Source organism: Cydia amplana, chromosome 20, assembly GCF_948474715.1.
Source record: "Cydia amplana chromosome 20, ilCydAmpl1.1, whole genome shotgun sequence".
In the NCBI taxonomy this organism is placed as follows: domain Eukaryota; kingdom Metazoa; phylum Arthropoda; class Insecta; order Lepidoptera; family Tortricidae; genus Cydia; species Cydia amplana.
The window spans coordinates 2654199-2669237 of record NC_086088.1 but is presented as its reverse complement, the minus strand read 5'-3'; the positions used below and the strand labels follow the sequence as shown (position 1 = coordinate 2669237).

The following is a 15039-nucleotide window of genomic DNA, read 5'->3' as shown; positions in this document are numbered from 1 at the left end:
TACATATAAGTGTTCAGTCAGGATCGTAAACAGGAAACGGAAAAGTTTAGGCTCATTGAGGATCGTGACTGTACCTGTACATTTTATTTCGATGCAGTCGGGGACCTGTGAATGGGAAAATTTCAATATATCAAGGTCCCCGACTGCTTCGAAATAAAATATACAGGTACAGTCACGATCCTTAATGCGCCTAAACTTTTCCGTTTGCTGTTTACGACCCTGACTGAGCACTTATATGTATATTCTATTTTACATTCATTAAGTTGAGTACCTAACATAACTAAAAATTATTTTTAGCTTTTCAGTTCGCTTTTAAACTGCAGTCGTGTTTTTTAATTTTTAATTAATTAATTTTTTTCTTAAAAACTCTTATTAAAATGCATCCAGTGCAGAAGTGAGTTGATTACTGTCTGAGAATAAACAATCAACTTGAAATCTGCTGCAATATTGCGATTGCGGTAAAGTCATAGTCACCTTCATGGACCTATAATATTGTCACCTTTAATCTGTGCGTGCTGAACGCAATAAATTGATTCGGTCAAATTGTGTTTTATGAATAACAAATTATAGCCAGCCTTTTATGAATTTAGAATGATACCTTTGCGTATGGTGCTTTACGCACACTAGCGTCCCAACCCCTCCCGCTGCCGCAACCCCCCCTTTTAGTATGAAATATGTCCCAGTTGACGGTTTATTAAATTTTTGGGGAAAGTATATATGTAATATAGGCAAAAAGTGTCAATGAAAGAAATACAACTGCCACAAAGGAGTAGGGGAGGTAGGGGACCATTGGGCAGTCGGGAGGCTCGGGCATCTTCTTGTAAATCAGGACGCTTTTACAAAAGGGTGCCCTAGCCTCCCGATGCCCAATGGTCCCTTACCTCCCCTCAGCTGCAAAAGTTTACCTAAATTAAATCTTTAACGTCGAATGTAAAAAGAAGAACTTGACCATACACGTGGTTCTAACAACAGTCAAAACCACTTAAAACTACCAAATTAAGCCATAATACGAGTATGATAAACATCACGCTTAGAAAGTACCCACCATGAATGAAAGGACCATCATAATGTAGGCCATGTAGGTCGCACATCCTTATACCGACCTTGCTTTCTCTGCGTCCTTCGCTGTTATTTTATACTGGCAACTTTACTTCGGGCCGGAATATAGTCCGTCAAGCCATTACCGTCAGTAGAAAAAGTCAGTGTTATGTGCAGTTGTTAAGGCAAATCGACCGATTTGATCAGGAAAATAATTGGCGCCAATCTCCAATTTAATCACATGAAGATTTATGGTGATATTTAAGCCCTCTAAGTTAAAAAAAAATGCTCCAAAACGAAAATACACACGTCACAAATTGGTATTCTTGCGTCCGCACCATTTTATCGGTAATATCGGTCATAATCGGCGGTCGAATTCGGCGAGCCAAATTGGCGTTTGTGTCCGCACGTCCTGATTTGATCGGACAATTTCATCAGATTAGCGAAAATTGTCTCGTCTGGAAACAGCTTTCTACAGACGGTACAAAATATGGCATCTTAGAGGATATAATCAAACGGAGACGCCATGTCTGTAATTTTCTGTACAAAACAGTCTGCCGATTTTTGCGGGGGAGGGGAACGTCAAATGTATGCGTAACGTAAAAATAGCCATGTCAGATAAACGTCAGTCCATACATTGTGTATGACCGTTGGCCGCCTATTTTCGACAGAGGGGAAAGCCCGTTAATGGCTACTCCGTTTAGTTGTATCCTCCAAGTATGGCATGTGATTTTAAATAATTGTCGGTTAAACAGGAGCTATGAATACAATCGATCGATCAATTCCGCAACGTATTGCAAATCACATGCGATTACGGTGACGTTCGTAAACGTCGTAAAGGCCATTACGAGTTTCGGGGTAGAGATAAACTAGGAAATGCATTTAAAATAAATTATTTCACACCATGCATAAAAGCACCAGATAATTATTAGAAAAACATAGATAGCAGTTATTTTTAAACACAAGTTCTATTAATTTCATATTAGAAATTAATTAATTAATTAATTCCATATTAGAAAATCGTTTTGTCCGTTCTAAAAAAGAAGCTGATTTGACTAGTAGGAAAATACCCTATTGCTAACAATAGAGCCCTTAAGGATTTGTTACGTGTGCCTTTTCATCCAGACAAAACTCATGATGCCATTGATGTCACAAAAACGCGTTTTCAATTTGCCCATTCCAAGAGTAAATTCAGCATTTGGCAAACGTTTTCGTGATTGCATCAGAGCGTCTACATACAATTCAATAAACAAACTATGTAACCTCAGGGATTGCACTCAAATGGAAGCGAAAAAACTACTTTTCATACTGCTGTACGGATATGATGGTCGTTCTTGTCTACGTGACAGCGTGATAAAACGGTGTCCGTCACTTTCTTTCCCACGGTGTTAAACAGTGACAGTTATTTTATCACGTGGATAAAGATGGATAAAGCTATCCATAATAGGCTGGCTGCACTCACAAAATTAAGCCGAGACAGAAGCCATATTTGACAGGATTTAGTTTCAATATTGTGTCTAGGGTTATTAGCCTTAGTTTGTAGTTTAGATTACTAGTCCTAAGTAGTTTCTTACAAAATGTTAGAATAAATGTAACAGCTCCGATATTTAATTGTAATTTGGTTCCCCGCGATACAGGCATTGCATAGTGCGAAGACCCCTGGTATATCTGTAACCTTTGCTGAAATAAATTATCTTTATTCTTTATTCTTTCTATGTCATTTCAACTTCCAATATGTCATCATCATACCCTAGGATCAAAAGTGTAAGCCATGAAGGCTTATAGGTACGTCCATGGGCTATTCTGACTGCTTTAGCATCAACTTGGCCGAATGTTTTACTTGCGTCCATGGGCTAGGGTGACCGCTTTAGCATCAGATATGCAGAATGCTGACTTGCCATAACATTGATTGCTTTTGTAACTTAATTATAAAAGAAATTCATTGTCAAAACTAAGTAGTATTGTATCCTAACTTCAGCCGAATATCGTCTACACACAACTCTAAGTATTTAAACTAGGTGACCTATATTAGGAAAACAGCTGATGTTAGGGCATGAGCATAACCTAGGTCAGAGGAGCTACCGCGAAAACCGAAACCCTCAGATATTTCTCTTTTACTCCAATGAAGGCGTAATTATAGTGACAGAGAAAGATAATGCTCGCAGTTTGCGAACTTCGATTTTCGCGGTTATAGCCCAGGAAAACCGGGTAGAATCGCGTAGCAATCGTCTCAAACCGAAACAAAATCAGAGATTAATAAAAAACAAATATACCTCTAATCCATAATCCAAGTCCGTTGCAACTGGCCACTTTCACAAATTAAAAAAAAGTTTTGTTTACAAAGCTTGCATACACGGCAGATCGTAAAGCCGGCCACGCATGCGACGCGCGGAGTATCGCTTGGGTTACTAAGTTTGATCTCGCGCGGGCTACTGGGTGGGAGTGACAGAGAGGGACTAGAGCTCTCCATCGCGTTTAGTGATGTCAGGAAACTTATCGATAGTTTACATAGGCAGGCTAACCAAATTTGTAAGTGGAAAGGTGCTAAATTCTCGCATAGGTACATCTTTCAAATTTGCCGCCTTTTGTACTGAAAAATGGGATGGCAAGCAGCCTAATCAACAACTAAAAGATTTACTTCCTTAATATGGAATCAAAATGTACGAGTATATAAGTACATTTTCGTTTTAGACAAAACCTTGCTTACACTCCATGTAAAAAGATATACACATAAAAACCTATGTCTAAAATAGTTTTAATTCATTACTAACATAATTATTTCTTAACTAAAAAATGTTAGTATTCAGTAGGTATTTATTTCTTGCAACTCTTGCAACCCTATGTACTTATGGGTTCCTTTAGTTCTTATAACTACAGTTTGCTACAAAATATTAATAAAATTATTTTATCTTAAATATTTGAACAATATGACATGACGATCTGACATGTCTTCCAACGAAATACGGTTAAGTAAATATATAGTACCTGTACTATGTAAATAATAATATGTACTTAACTGTGACTTCGTTTATATTTAGATCGATCTAGTGATCGAATATAATATATAGCAACCTAGAACTAACACATGCATAAGAACAAAATCAAACTTAATAACTATCGACATCGATATATCGATAGCGTTATCATAGCACATCACTATTCGCGAGTTTGCCAAACCATGTTCTCCAAGAGCAAGGTGTGGATCTGGGTCTTTGACCGCATACGGAGGGCCAGTGGCGTCACGGTACCTAACTGCGCTTTAAGTTATGGTTAACTTTTAACTAGTCATACTAATATGTTCAAAAAGCTAGCGCTGATGAATTTATGAGATTCTAAATCGCATAAGTAATCCAAAATTTTGAAAGCATTTATTATTAGCTGGTTTACTGTTATGCTTAAGGTGACAGTCCATTTCCAACCGCAGCTGCGCTACTGTTCATTTTACTATGGAAATTGACAGTATTAGCGACGCGTTCAGTACCAGTAGTGCAGCTGCGGTCAGAAATGGAATGTTACCTACCCTTAGGTGTTTAAATTTAAAAGAGTTAATTATTTTCTGCTTAGTGACGTCGAGCAACGATCATTGATTCATTTGATACAAGTCTTTAGATTCAAAAACATAACTACTTACCTGTGGGCTTGCTATTATTGGTCATCTGTCAAATACAAGCGTGGAGTGTAGACAGCGCACGTGCGGCGTAGGAAAAATGACAACTTTCATGGGTTGACAATGTTAACATCATCAACCCCGAAACCCCAAGGCAAAAAAATCTATGTATATATTATAATTAATAGTTAATTATTATAAAAACTGCTTTCATGAGAATCCGTTGAGAAATGCGACCTGCAGAGAGAACATTTGGACACACATATTTTTTTTTAAGCTGAACCGAAGACCTTCGCTCGGTCAATCATGTCTCACACCCAAGTGGCACCATAGTCATCATCATCATTATTCACCATACATTACATTCCAAAAAAGGTCTACTTTGTCGGAGATGTGACAGCTAGGTTAATAACCTGAGGGGATACCGCAAAAACCGAATTTCGCAACTTGCGGGGATCTTTCTCTTTTACTCCAATGAAGACGTCGTAATTAAAGTGACGGAGAAAAATTCCCGCGCAATTTGCGAAATTCGGTTTTCGTGGTAGCCCCTCTGCAGACATCTGCATTATAAACATACCTACCGTTGAATTTAAAGCTAATTTCTCAAACTTTATCATGCCACATATCGGGTTCTTATCTTTATCAGGGGCTAGGCAGCCATGATGGCAATCATTTGCGATACATACGACAAAGAAACATCATCTGTTTCTCTGTCACACTAATATCACAGCTAATATGAAAGAGTGATAGAGCAACAGATAACGTTTCATTGTCGTATGGTCGTATAGTGGCTAGCCATAGGCGGCGCGTGGTGCTGTCGACACCTAGCGGCGATATCTGACGCGTTTTGTTAGAGAGTGAGTCTTCTGTACCTAGTACTATTATTTATTCTGTGGCAGCGGATAACTAATGATTAAGACTGTGCCACTGGCTCTTCGAAAGCGACAGCCAACCTGGCCGCGCTTATTTCCAATTTCTGCATTAGATTCAGCGCCCAATTATTTTGACGTCTTTCTTTCATCGTCTGAATATCTGTCTATGCTAATCAAATGCTAATCCCACTTTTCGACTTTGAAATAGTTATTTTTTTTACAAGGGGGCAAAGTTGTTGTTTAACCGCTCGTGCTAATATTGATACCTACCCGAGCAAGCGAAAGATACCAAAATTGAAATTCGAAAAATGGACTCATGAGCGTTGCGAGGGTTTCAAAGCACGAGGGTTAATTGAATGTTATTAAATATTTACCATCCAAAACCATCATTTAAAAGTCAATTCTACCAGCAAACATAAGAAAACAACTCAAAATTTGATTACTTTGTCTCAATAAAATGCAACTTTTCTATCAGTTTTTGAAGCGCAAAGTAAGCCTTTCCGAGCTGGTGTGGTGAAAAACACATCTATAGGTACATACGACTATAACCTACGTCACAGAATAAATAATAGTATTACTAAGTACAGAAGACTCACTCTCTAACAAAACGCGTCTGTTACGATCAGCACAGATATGGCCGCTAGGTGGCCACTCTCCACATTTACTAACACTCGCGCAACGGTAGTAAAAACTTGTGTGCGTGGTGAATGGATACGCCTCCTTTAGACAGATTTGATGTCTGGCTTCTTAATCTGAAGGTTATTGTGGCGCAAAAGGCATGTTTACTTCGTTTTTCGGTCAGCGCGGGCGAGTAGCATGCGAGCGTTTGTTCAAAACCGGCGGCGACACGTACCCTGCTCGCATCGCCATTCTAACTTGTTCTGTGGTGCAAATCGACTCCACACTCGCGTTCGCGGCTTCGCGCCGCGATTCGCGCACGAGTGTGGAGGGCGCTATAGGATTACAAACAAAATGCCGAAACGTAATAATTTTGAAATGAGATAAAATTCATCGCAACGGTTGTAAAATGGTTGTAAATATACTTGGTCAAGCAGATCTTGTCAGTAGAAAAAGGCGGCAAATTTGAAAAATGTAGACGCGAACGGATGTCGTCCCATAGAAATTTTGATTTCGCCCCTTTTTCTACTTACAAAGTTGTTTGACAGACTATAATAAATTATAGTTGGCCTAACCAATTTCATCAATCAGTAAGTAAGAACGTTCGGAAAGAGAATGTATTGGGCCCCATACATTCCACGACTCTTCTCTTTCCGCACAAACTCTAGTATGATTCTCTCTGTCTATGTTTGAAATGAGACAGTCCTTTGACTCACTTTAATTATAAAGCCCTCGCTACACGGTCGCCGACAAGCCTTCTAACCGTCTGACCTTGGTCTGTCCTTGGTCAGTTTTGGTCAAATTTTGTTGGAAACAACTGTCTACACGGTCCGTCCAGACCAAGGCCACGAGGTCTGAGGGGCTTGTCGGCGACCGTGTAGCAAGGGCTTAATACTTTTTTCTGTGGTACGTGGTTAACCTTTATAGAAAAACGCCTAATTAGTTTCGTAATATTTTTGCCCTTGGCAACATTCAGATGAATTATTTTAGAAAAAAATACGGGTTTTCTATCTCATTCTATCTAGCACACAACCGTATGTTAAAAGAGCGAGACAAGCAATCCTTATCGTCAAATTCATGTCAAATTCAATGAATGGAGTATGGCCTGTCTCACTGACGTTTAGTTTATGATTTACGATAGTCTTGTTGTAAATCGTGAATCAAAATCCAGGGATTTCGTGTATTCTAGCGTTCTAACGTTTTTCCAGGGGTTGAAACTGCAACTAGACATGCAATAACATTGTTTTGACTTATATCACTTGTGATTTGGACATTGGATTGTGAGTAATCATGGCGAATAATCGAATCCCCTCTGGCCCGAATACGCCTGGTAGCCAACAGACCCCTACCCAACAAGGAATAAAGATATTTATCCAAAGGGACTATTCTGAAGGGACAGCAGTTAAATTCCAGACAAGATTTCCTCCAGAACTGGAAGATCGAGTGAGTTTTATTATGTTTGTAAGCCTGTTGCCAAAGTAGAAAGCATGGTATTTAACAGTTTCTACTGTACACTATAGCCACTATAGGTCTTTAATGTGTGTGAAATATTTAAGAAAAATAGCATTTTCGGTAAGTAAGTTCATTAGGAAGGTCTTATGTTGTAACAAAAAATTGAGTTACATAGAACTTACTTACTGGTTTTTACTTGATGCCATTTATATCGTATGTATGAATTGATAATGTTTCATATAGATGGGCCAATTCTCTGACTTGTTTTAAGATCATTAATAATTTTACAGAAGAGATATATTATAATAAGATTATTAAGAGTGCATGGTGGTGTAACCTTAATAGATTCCAACATATTTTCCAAAAGTGCCCATATACTCAATATACTGTGTGATTACATTTAATACATATGTGTGGTGCACAGATAGTAATTTTTATTCATCATACTCTAAGGTTTTGGGTGCGGTAATGTTTTACACTAGCCAATAAATGGTTAAAAACAATATTATTTAAACTTTTTTAATTACGGTTGAAGCTTACTACCTATTTTTAATTCATATTTTGGTAACTATTTGTCAATAAGGGAAGCGAAAGAGGTATGTCAGGATCGTAGCAAGTGGAAATCCGTGGTCTCCGCCTACTCCTCCGGGAAATAGGTGTAATTATATGTATGTATGTATTTGTCAATACCCAAAGTTATAACTAATAAAATCGTACCTGCACCTAAAACCCTGGAATACTCATGAGAATGTAGTCCTATGTGATTAGTGAAAATGTTACCTGTAACATTTATTGTATTTGGGTCAATCAACTATTTCTTGTTGTTATTCTGTCCCATCAGCGAGGAGACAATAGTAGCAAAAATTGTTAGAACTGCTGTACCATGTTCCACTAACATGCTCAGATGTCCCATTATGGAAAGGTCTTATAACTACCATAATATACAAGTTTGGTTCATTTAAATACAAAAAACCTAGAATTTTAAGAGTGACTCAGGAGACCGTGACCATAGCAACATGTGACAAGAAAAAGTTGATTAACCCATTTATTATTTTTTCGATTAAAGATTGAACGACAAACCTTCGAGTATACTATGGAAAGATTGAATGAGCATTTTGAGATGGCGGAAACAGCGGACTGCAGCACCTATTGCGAAGGCTGCTTAGCGTGTCTCACGGCTTACTTCATCTACATTTGTACTGAAACACATTATGAAAAGGTATGTATTATTATAATAAAAGACTATTTTACTTTACTTTAAATATTTGCTGTGTCAAAAGACAAGTCAAGATTGCTTACCTTCTTTCTAATGCTAAAACGAACGCAGTATTGCATAGATCATCTTTATCTATAATTTTAAAACACCATCCTTGAACTAAAATATCATGATGACACCCTACAACAGCACTATGGCAAATAATAATATAACTAACCTCAAACAGTGTTGTGAATAACGATTATTTTTAGGGTTAAAGACTCGAGCCCTCAAAACTCGTAAGTCTCGAAGACTCGACTATATTTGAGAATTGTATTTATTTATTTTACGCGTATGGATGGAAGAAATCGTCTTTGCCGCCTTTGAGGCATTAAGCCTCAAGAGTCTTAAGGGTTAGAGTCTTTAAGCCTTGAAATGAGCATTTTTCATAACACTAACCTAAAACCATAATAATTTCAGCACCTCCGGAAAGTGTCCAAATTCATAGCGACCCAGAACGAGCGGGTGTACAACCCCAAAGGTATCCACATCACTGACCCGATACTCCGGGGGCTCCGGGTCATCGAGATAACCATCATCGACCTGCCCAACTATCAGAGTCCCACAGGGAACTCCAACCAGATCAGGCACACTTGACCACCACAGGTAATATTCGACTACCCGTCTCTCTTATTAATACGGTGGGAAAATGAATGAATTAATGAATGAAATCTTTATTTCAGGCAACTAGTGGCCCATACATAAATACCTTAAAACTAGCATACATATTATAAAAACCGGCCAAGTGCGAGTCGGACTCGCGCACGGAGGGTTCCGCACCATCAACAAAAAATAGAGCAAAACAAGCAAAAAAAACGGCCACCCATCCAAGTATTGACTCCGCCCGACGTTGCTTAACTTCGGTCAAAAATCACGTTTGTTGTATGGGAGCCCCACTTAAATCTTTATTTTATTCTGTTTTTAGTATTTGTTGTTATAGCGGCAACAGAAATACATCATCTGTGAAAATTTCAACTGTCTAGCTATAACGGTTCGTGAGATACAGCCTGGTGACAGACGGACGGACGGACGGACGGACGGACGGATGGACGGACGGACGGACGGACAGCGGAGTCTTAGTAATAGGGTCCCGTTTTTACCCTTTGGGTACGGAACCCTAAAAATGAAAACGACGGGTAGTCTATCTCTGTGTTTCAGCTCGGGCAAAATACTGTCGTAAGTCTGGCTGACGGCTGTTCTTTAGAGATTGCATTTCTTAACCGGTTCTTATTAATTAATTTTGGCATTTGCTAATGACATGCGTTTTTTTGTTGATTCAGCTTTTAGAAAATTATGTACCTAAAACGACCAAGATTTATAATAGGTACCATATGGGTAAATAAATAAAGCTTGTATTGCGTTGTTCATTCTTATCAAAGTTACGTACCTATACGTAGGGAGGTATTTTAAATTTCAGCCCAACTTCTCTTTTTGAAAAAGCACGATAATTTACGTACGTTACGTTGGAATTGCCAGCCTTGTATTAATAAATAAATAAATAAATATTGGGGGACATCTTACACAGATCAACCTAGCCCCAAACTAAGCAAAGCGTGTACTATGGGTGCTAGGCGACGATATACATACTTATATAGATAAATACATACTTTATATATGTCACCGTAAAATTGTAAACACTCGTCATATTATAATCTCGCTAGTTACATTATAAACTGACGGTAGGGAGATTATAATCTAACCTAACCTACGTTAGATTATAAACTAACGGGTTCACAATCTTACGGTGTCATATATAGATAACACCCATGACTCAGGAACAAATATTAGTGTTCATCACACAAATAAATGCCCTTACCGGGATTCGAACCCAGGACCATCGGCTTAGCAGGCAGGGTCACTACCGACTAGGCCAGACCGGTCGTCAAATGTCATCTCTTTGTTAATACCACACGGCCGGCAATTCCTCACTTCCCGGCGTTTCGACTAATGTACTACCATAGAGAAAAAAATACATAGAGTGCTCGCTCCATACATCAGTTTTAGTACCAAAAAGACTATTAGCATCTAGCATCGAGTAGCGGAACTATCAGTACTGCTACTTGACAATAGATGTCGCCACCGACCGGAAAGTCTTATGCTGTTGAGATAAGACTTTCCGGTCGGTGCTACATCTATTGTCAAGTAGCAATACTGATAGTTCCGCTACTCGATGCTAGATGTAGACACTGAAATTAATAGTCTGAAGTGATGTATGGAGTGAGCACTCTATGTATTTTTTTCTCTATGGTACTACATAATTACCTATTTCATATTATTTGTTCCAGGAGAATCGGGAGTTCTTCATGTAACAGTTACGGTACTGGTTTTAAATTCGTTAATGCCAGTTAAAACAATGTGATTTTTGGAAATTTTATCTAAATAAGGTAATGGATTTTGGAAAGTTAAAATAAGGTATTGGTTACGCTACGCAAAAAAAAGTTTGGCATGACAGAAATCTGAAATAGATAACATAAGCTAAAGAAAAAGTGACAAGTTCACTGGTGGCTGAGGCGGGAATCGAACCCGCGTCTTCAGCTTACGCGGCTAACGTCCTGACCACTAGACCACCCGGCCACGGTGGTACCCGTCCCAAATTCTCTGGTGTACATCTGGTGTATGCTATCTTTGAAAGGCTAGTCGCCTTCAAGACAGAAATCATTGAATCATTACAAACGAAAGCGGGTTTAAGAGCCAACGGGAGTGGTCATTTCTCCATACAAACGTACTCAACTGTTTCCTCCGTGGGTTTTGAAGCTAGAGCGAGGATTTTTTTAACACAGATTAATATTGTCAATATCTGTGTCGGACCGTTTTGATTTTTTTGATATTTTTGTTTTTTAAGGCGCTAGAGCCCTTCAAAAATGTCCAAAATGGCCTAATTGACTATGCCGCAATGAGAGGCGTGGTATTCAAAACTGATATCAATTAGCCAAAAAAGCAAAACGGTCCGACACAGATAATTTCATAATCATTTAGATTTCCAAATTTGGTTACGATTGGTTAAGTTTTGGAGGAGGAAACAGTCGAGTACGAAACCTCGATATTTGAGATTTTTACGGAGGATTTTTCGCCTTGTCCTTATCGCACTAGTTTTAGGAGCCGCTTCCGTTAGCGAGACGGGTATATTTACCTAAAATATTTAAATCTCAGCTCCTGTTGGCTCTTAATACATTGCCTGCGCCAATTCTTGGCTTGCCAAAGGTTCTTTTGGATGCGACCGCAAACGCTAAGATGAAGAGGGTTTATATATGACACAAATATTCAAGACATTCAAGTAAGTAAATATTCTGGGAATGATACAATTTATGGTGTTGAGCATTTATTTTTATTTTTACACGCGACTTCGTATTAAAGTAAAGGACTATTTCTAGAACTATTTTCGGGACTTAGTGAGTATTTTTTTGTGACGAATTTAGCCTTTTGGTTGGCCCATTGTTTTGCAATCTGACTCTTCTTGGGATAGTAAAGTCAAGTGTGTCAATAATAATATTTATTAAAATTATGGCTTAAGTCCAGTAGGACTATTTCGCCAGTATCAAGGTATTAGGACAAAGGAATTAATCACGAGGCATGACTATGATAGTCATCAAGATGGCGCTCGAACCGGAAGTCGGTCAATCTAAAAGCAAGGGATTATTGCTTTTAGATCAAAAAGTCTTAAAGGGCCTCTGCGCTGTTGTCTTCGGCCCCACGCACACCTTCCAAATGTCCGGGACCCCATGGTCCCGAGATATGGACAACTGGACAAGACATATAAATATAATAATAACTGAAATATTAGATGGCCAAGTCCTTCATAATTTGAAGCTTAAATAATTACATTTTTTATATTGTTTTTGATCATACATAAGGCCCTAGCCTCCATGACATTCTGTGCCCATTTTTTTGCGAAGCGTAGCCAACATACTATTTATCATAATAATAATATTAATAATTGATGATGATGAGCTTAAGACATCTTAAGTAGTACTCGTTAAAGTAGTTTTCAGATAAAAGGTAAACCGATTATATTGTAAGCTATGCTCGGGCTAAACATTTACTCTTTCAAGAGTTAAAAATAAAGTGGTAGGTGCTCAATCACTTTTTATGCCACAAAAACGGTTTTGCCTTGTTGGGTTTGCGGGCCGCAAAATGAATCTGTTATAACCTGCATCACATATCAGGCCACTTAAAAAAACCCAGGTTTTAACCTTTTCCACGCCGTGTCAAACACAAAGGCTGTCACGCTGACGCCACGTCACCGAAGTGTCAAAGCTGAAATTGAACTTTATGCATATGCACGTAGGTCTATGTTGCTCTGTGGTATGTGACCGATTAATCGGTCTTTGGCGTTGAACCTACGGTGCGGATATATCGGTCATTGGCGTCCAAAAGGTTAACACGTTCAGTGCCGAAAACCCGACTATAGGGTATTTTATGATTTCGTTCCCAGGCCGGACGACGCAATAGTCGGGATCGTGGTACTACAGCTTTATATGACGAAATTTTTGTGGCCTGGCGCGGATGTCTTGTTTGGCTGGGTGGCAATGAATGTGTCAAGGCTAATATTAGTTTATATCTTTCCTTCGAAGGTTTTTAAGGGTCAAAAACGTTATAGAAATGCGACTTAAAATGTCTCACTATGTTCTGTTCTTCTTTGTGCAAAGTTGCTAAACGGACTGTCATGATTTATCAAATGAGGTATATCCATTTTTAAGTGATGGTTCATTTGATGTGTATAAAGTTAGGTACTTCCAACATCAAAACGATCTTCCCTTATTTTTATTTTTTAAATGTAAATTCAATTTTAATTACACAATCTGGATTATTCATAAAACGCATAACAATACGTGGGCTAAGAGTGTAACCTGGCTAAATTTACTTTTAAAAGTTAGAGAATTTTGTATCCACTTTGATAGATATTAGAGTCAAAAAATAAATTGATTTCAAAAATGGATTTAGCAGGTTTACACTCTCAACCGACGAAGTTAATCATCACAAATAATATTTGTTAACCCTTTGATCGCCACGCCTATCGCGCGCGGCGCGTCATTGTGAACCTTGTCGGAATGCACGAAGGTTGATATTGGTCTGTAGCCGCGCGCGTCTTTTGACGTCTTTGGTGGTCAAAGGGTAATGTTTTTTTTAATTAGTTTTAGCTTATTATTTGTGTATGTATATTATGAGATCGTATTTATTTGTGGCGTTACCATTAACACAAACAGTAATTGCATTTTTATAAATTTAGATTAAACTTGATACCTATGTTGGTTTGTTTCTCAATTTTTTCTACGGTCTTACTTAATTCGAATGGTCAAATTTACATAGCTTAGCAACTTTTTTTAAGATCACCACCACTATTGTTTTTCTTTCGATGTCATGTCAAATTACAACTTAGGTAATATATCAGATAATATCACAGGTGGTTAGTATAGAAATTTCGCGGTGATTATTTAGTAGACAGTGACTTAGTATTGAGATTAAACCTAGTTTCTGTATTGCATTTTTAGTTACTTAATAACCAGGGGCCCGTTTCTCAAAAGCGTGTAACTTGTAATACAAGTGGAAGTCCCTTTCTAACAAAAACTGTCAAAAAGTAACATCTTGACTACTAGTCAAATCAGTTTCTTTTTTCTAACTGTTAAAACGTTTTTGCCACTATGGAATTTACCTATATTTATATGAAAGACTAGCATGTGACGTCACAATCAAATAACCTACTCTTTATAGATTTATACGGGGTTTAAAATAGAAATTGTGTCTTAAAATAACTGCTGCTTACGTTTCTCTATTAATCTTCTGGTAAAATAATTTATTCTAAATACAGTCAAATACCCTATTGTTTTTAATTCCGGGTTGGAAAAGAGGGTTCTTTTCACCTCTTATGAATTCCGGAATGAAAAGTATTGTAAACTTATCCTTTTCTATGCCATAAATATGTAAAATGTCATCAAAATCCGTTCCGCCGTTTTTGTGAAAAGAAGGAGCAATCATCCCAACATCCAAGTATCCAGAAATTAAAAATTGAAATACATAGAAACTTTTAAAATATCAGTTTTCATTAAACTATCGAGTTGAAATATCTGAGTGGTGTGTTTTTATTACGTAAATACATTTATAATAAAAGTATGGGTTATTTGGTGTATATAATTATAATTAAGATTATTAAAATATAAATTATCTATTGAAATTGTTATTAATTTAGATAAATTCTAGGT

The 15039-nt window shown here is 37.8% G+C and overlaps 2 protein-coding genes and 1 non-coding gene across 3 annotated transcripts in view; 1 reads left to right on the top strand and 2 right to left on the bottom strand.

Annotated features, from left to right (window-relative positions):
- LOC134657554 (uncharacterized) overlaps nucleotides 1-3481 on the bottom strand; it is a 63342-nt gene extending 59861 nt beyond the window's left edge. The window contains exon 1 of the mRNA XM_063513130.1: nucleotides 3312-3481. The gene's annotated coding sequence lies outside the window, so the exon portion shown is untranslated. The remainder of the gene's footprint in view (nucleotides 1-3311) is intronic.
- A 3769-nt stretch (nucleotides 3482-7250) lies between these two features.
- On the top strand, nucleotides 7251-11291 carry LOC134657375 (golgin subfamily A member 7). Its single transcript, XM_063512915.1, has 4 exons — nucleotides 7251-7578; nucleotides 8654-8806; nucleotides 9263-9448; nucleotides 11128-11291. The coding sequence occupies exons 1-3, from the start codon at nucleotides 7426-7428 to the stop codon at nucleotides 9437-9439; spliced, it is 483 nt and encodes a 160-aa protein (XP_063368985.1). The 5' UTR covers nucleotides 7251-7425; the 3' UTR covers nucleotides 9440-9448; nucleotides 11128-11291.
- Nucleotides 11292-11344: 53 nt separating this feature from the next.
- Nucleotides 11345-11416, bottom strand: Trnat-cgu (transfer RNA threonine (anticodon CGU)). The gene has a single exon. It is a non-coding gene; the product is annotated as a tRNA-Thr (tRNA).
- Between the last annotated feature and the right edge of the window lie 3623 nt (nucleotides 11417-15039).

What these genes read in the sequence shown, in the direction of transcription:
- LOC134657375 (XM_063512915.1), top strand. Translation starts at nt 7,426, where the DNA reads ATGGCGAATAATCGAATCCCCTCTGGCCCGAATACGCCTGGTAGCCAA. An exon ending in CTCCAGAACTGGAAGATCGA is followed by an intron (nt 7,579 to 8,653) that starts GTGAGTTTTATT and finishes TTTCGATTAAAG; the next exon opens with ATTGAACGACAAACCTTCGA. An exon ending in CTGAAACACATTATGAAAAG is followed by an intron (nt 8,807 to 9,262) that starts GTATGTATTATT and finishes TAATAATTTCAG; the next exon opens with CACCTCCGGAAAGTGTCCAA.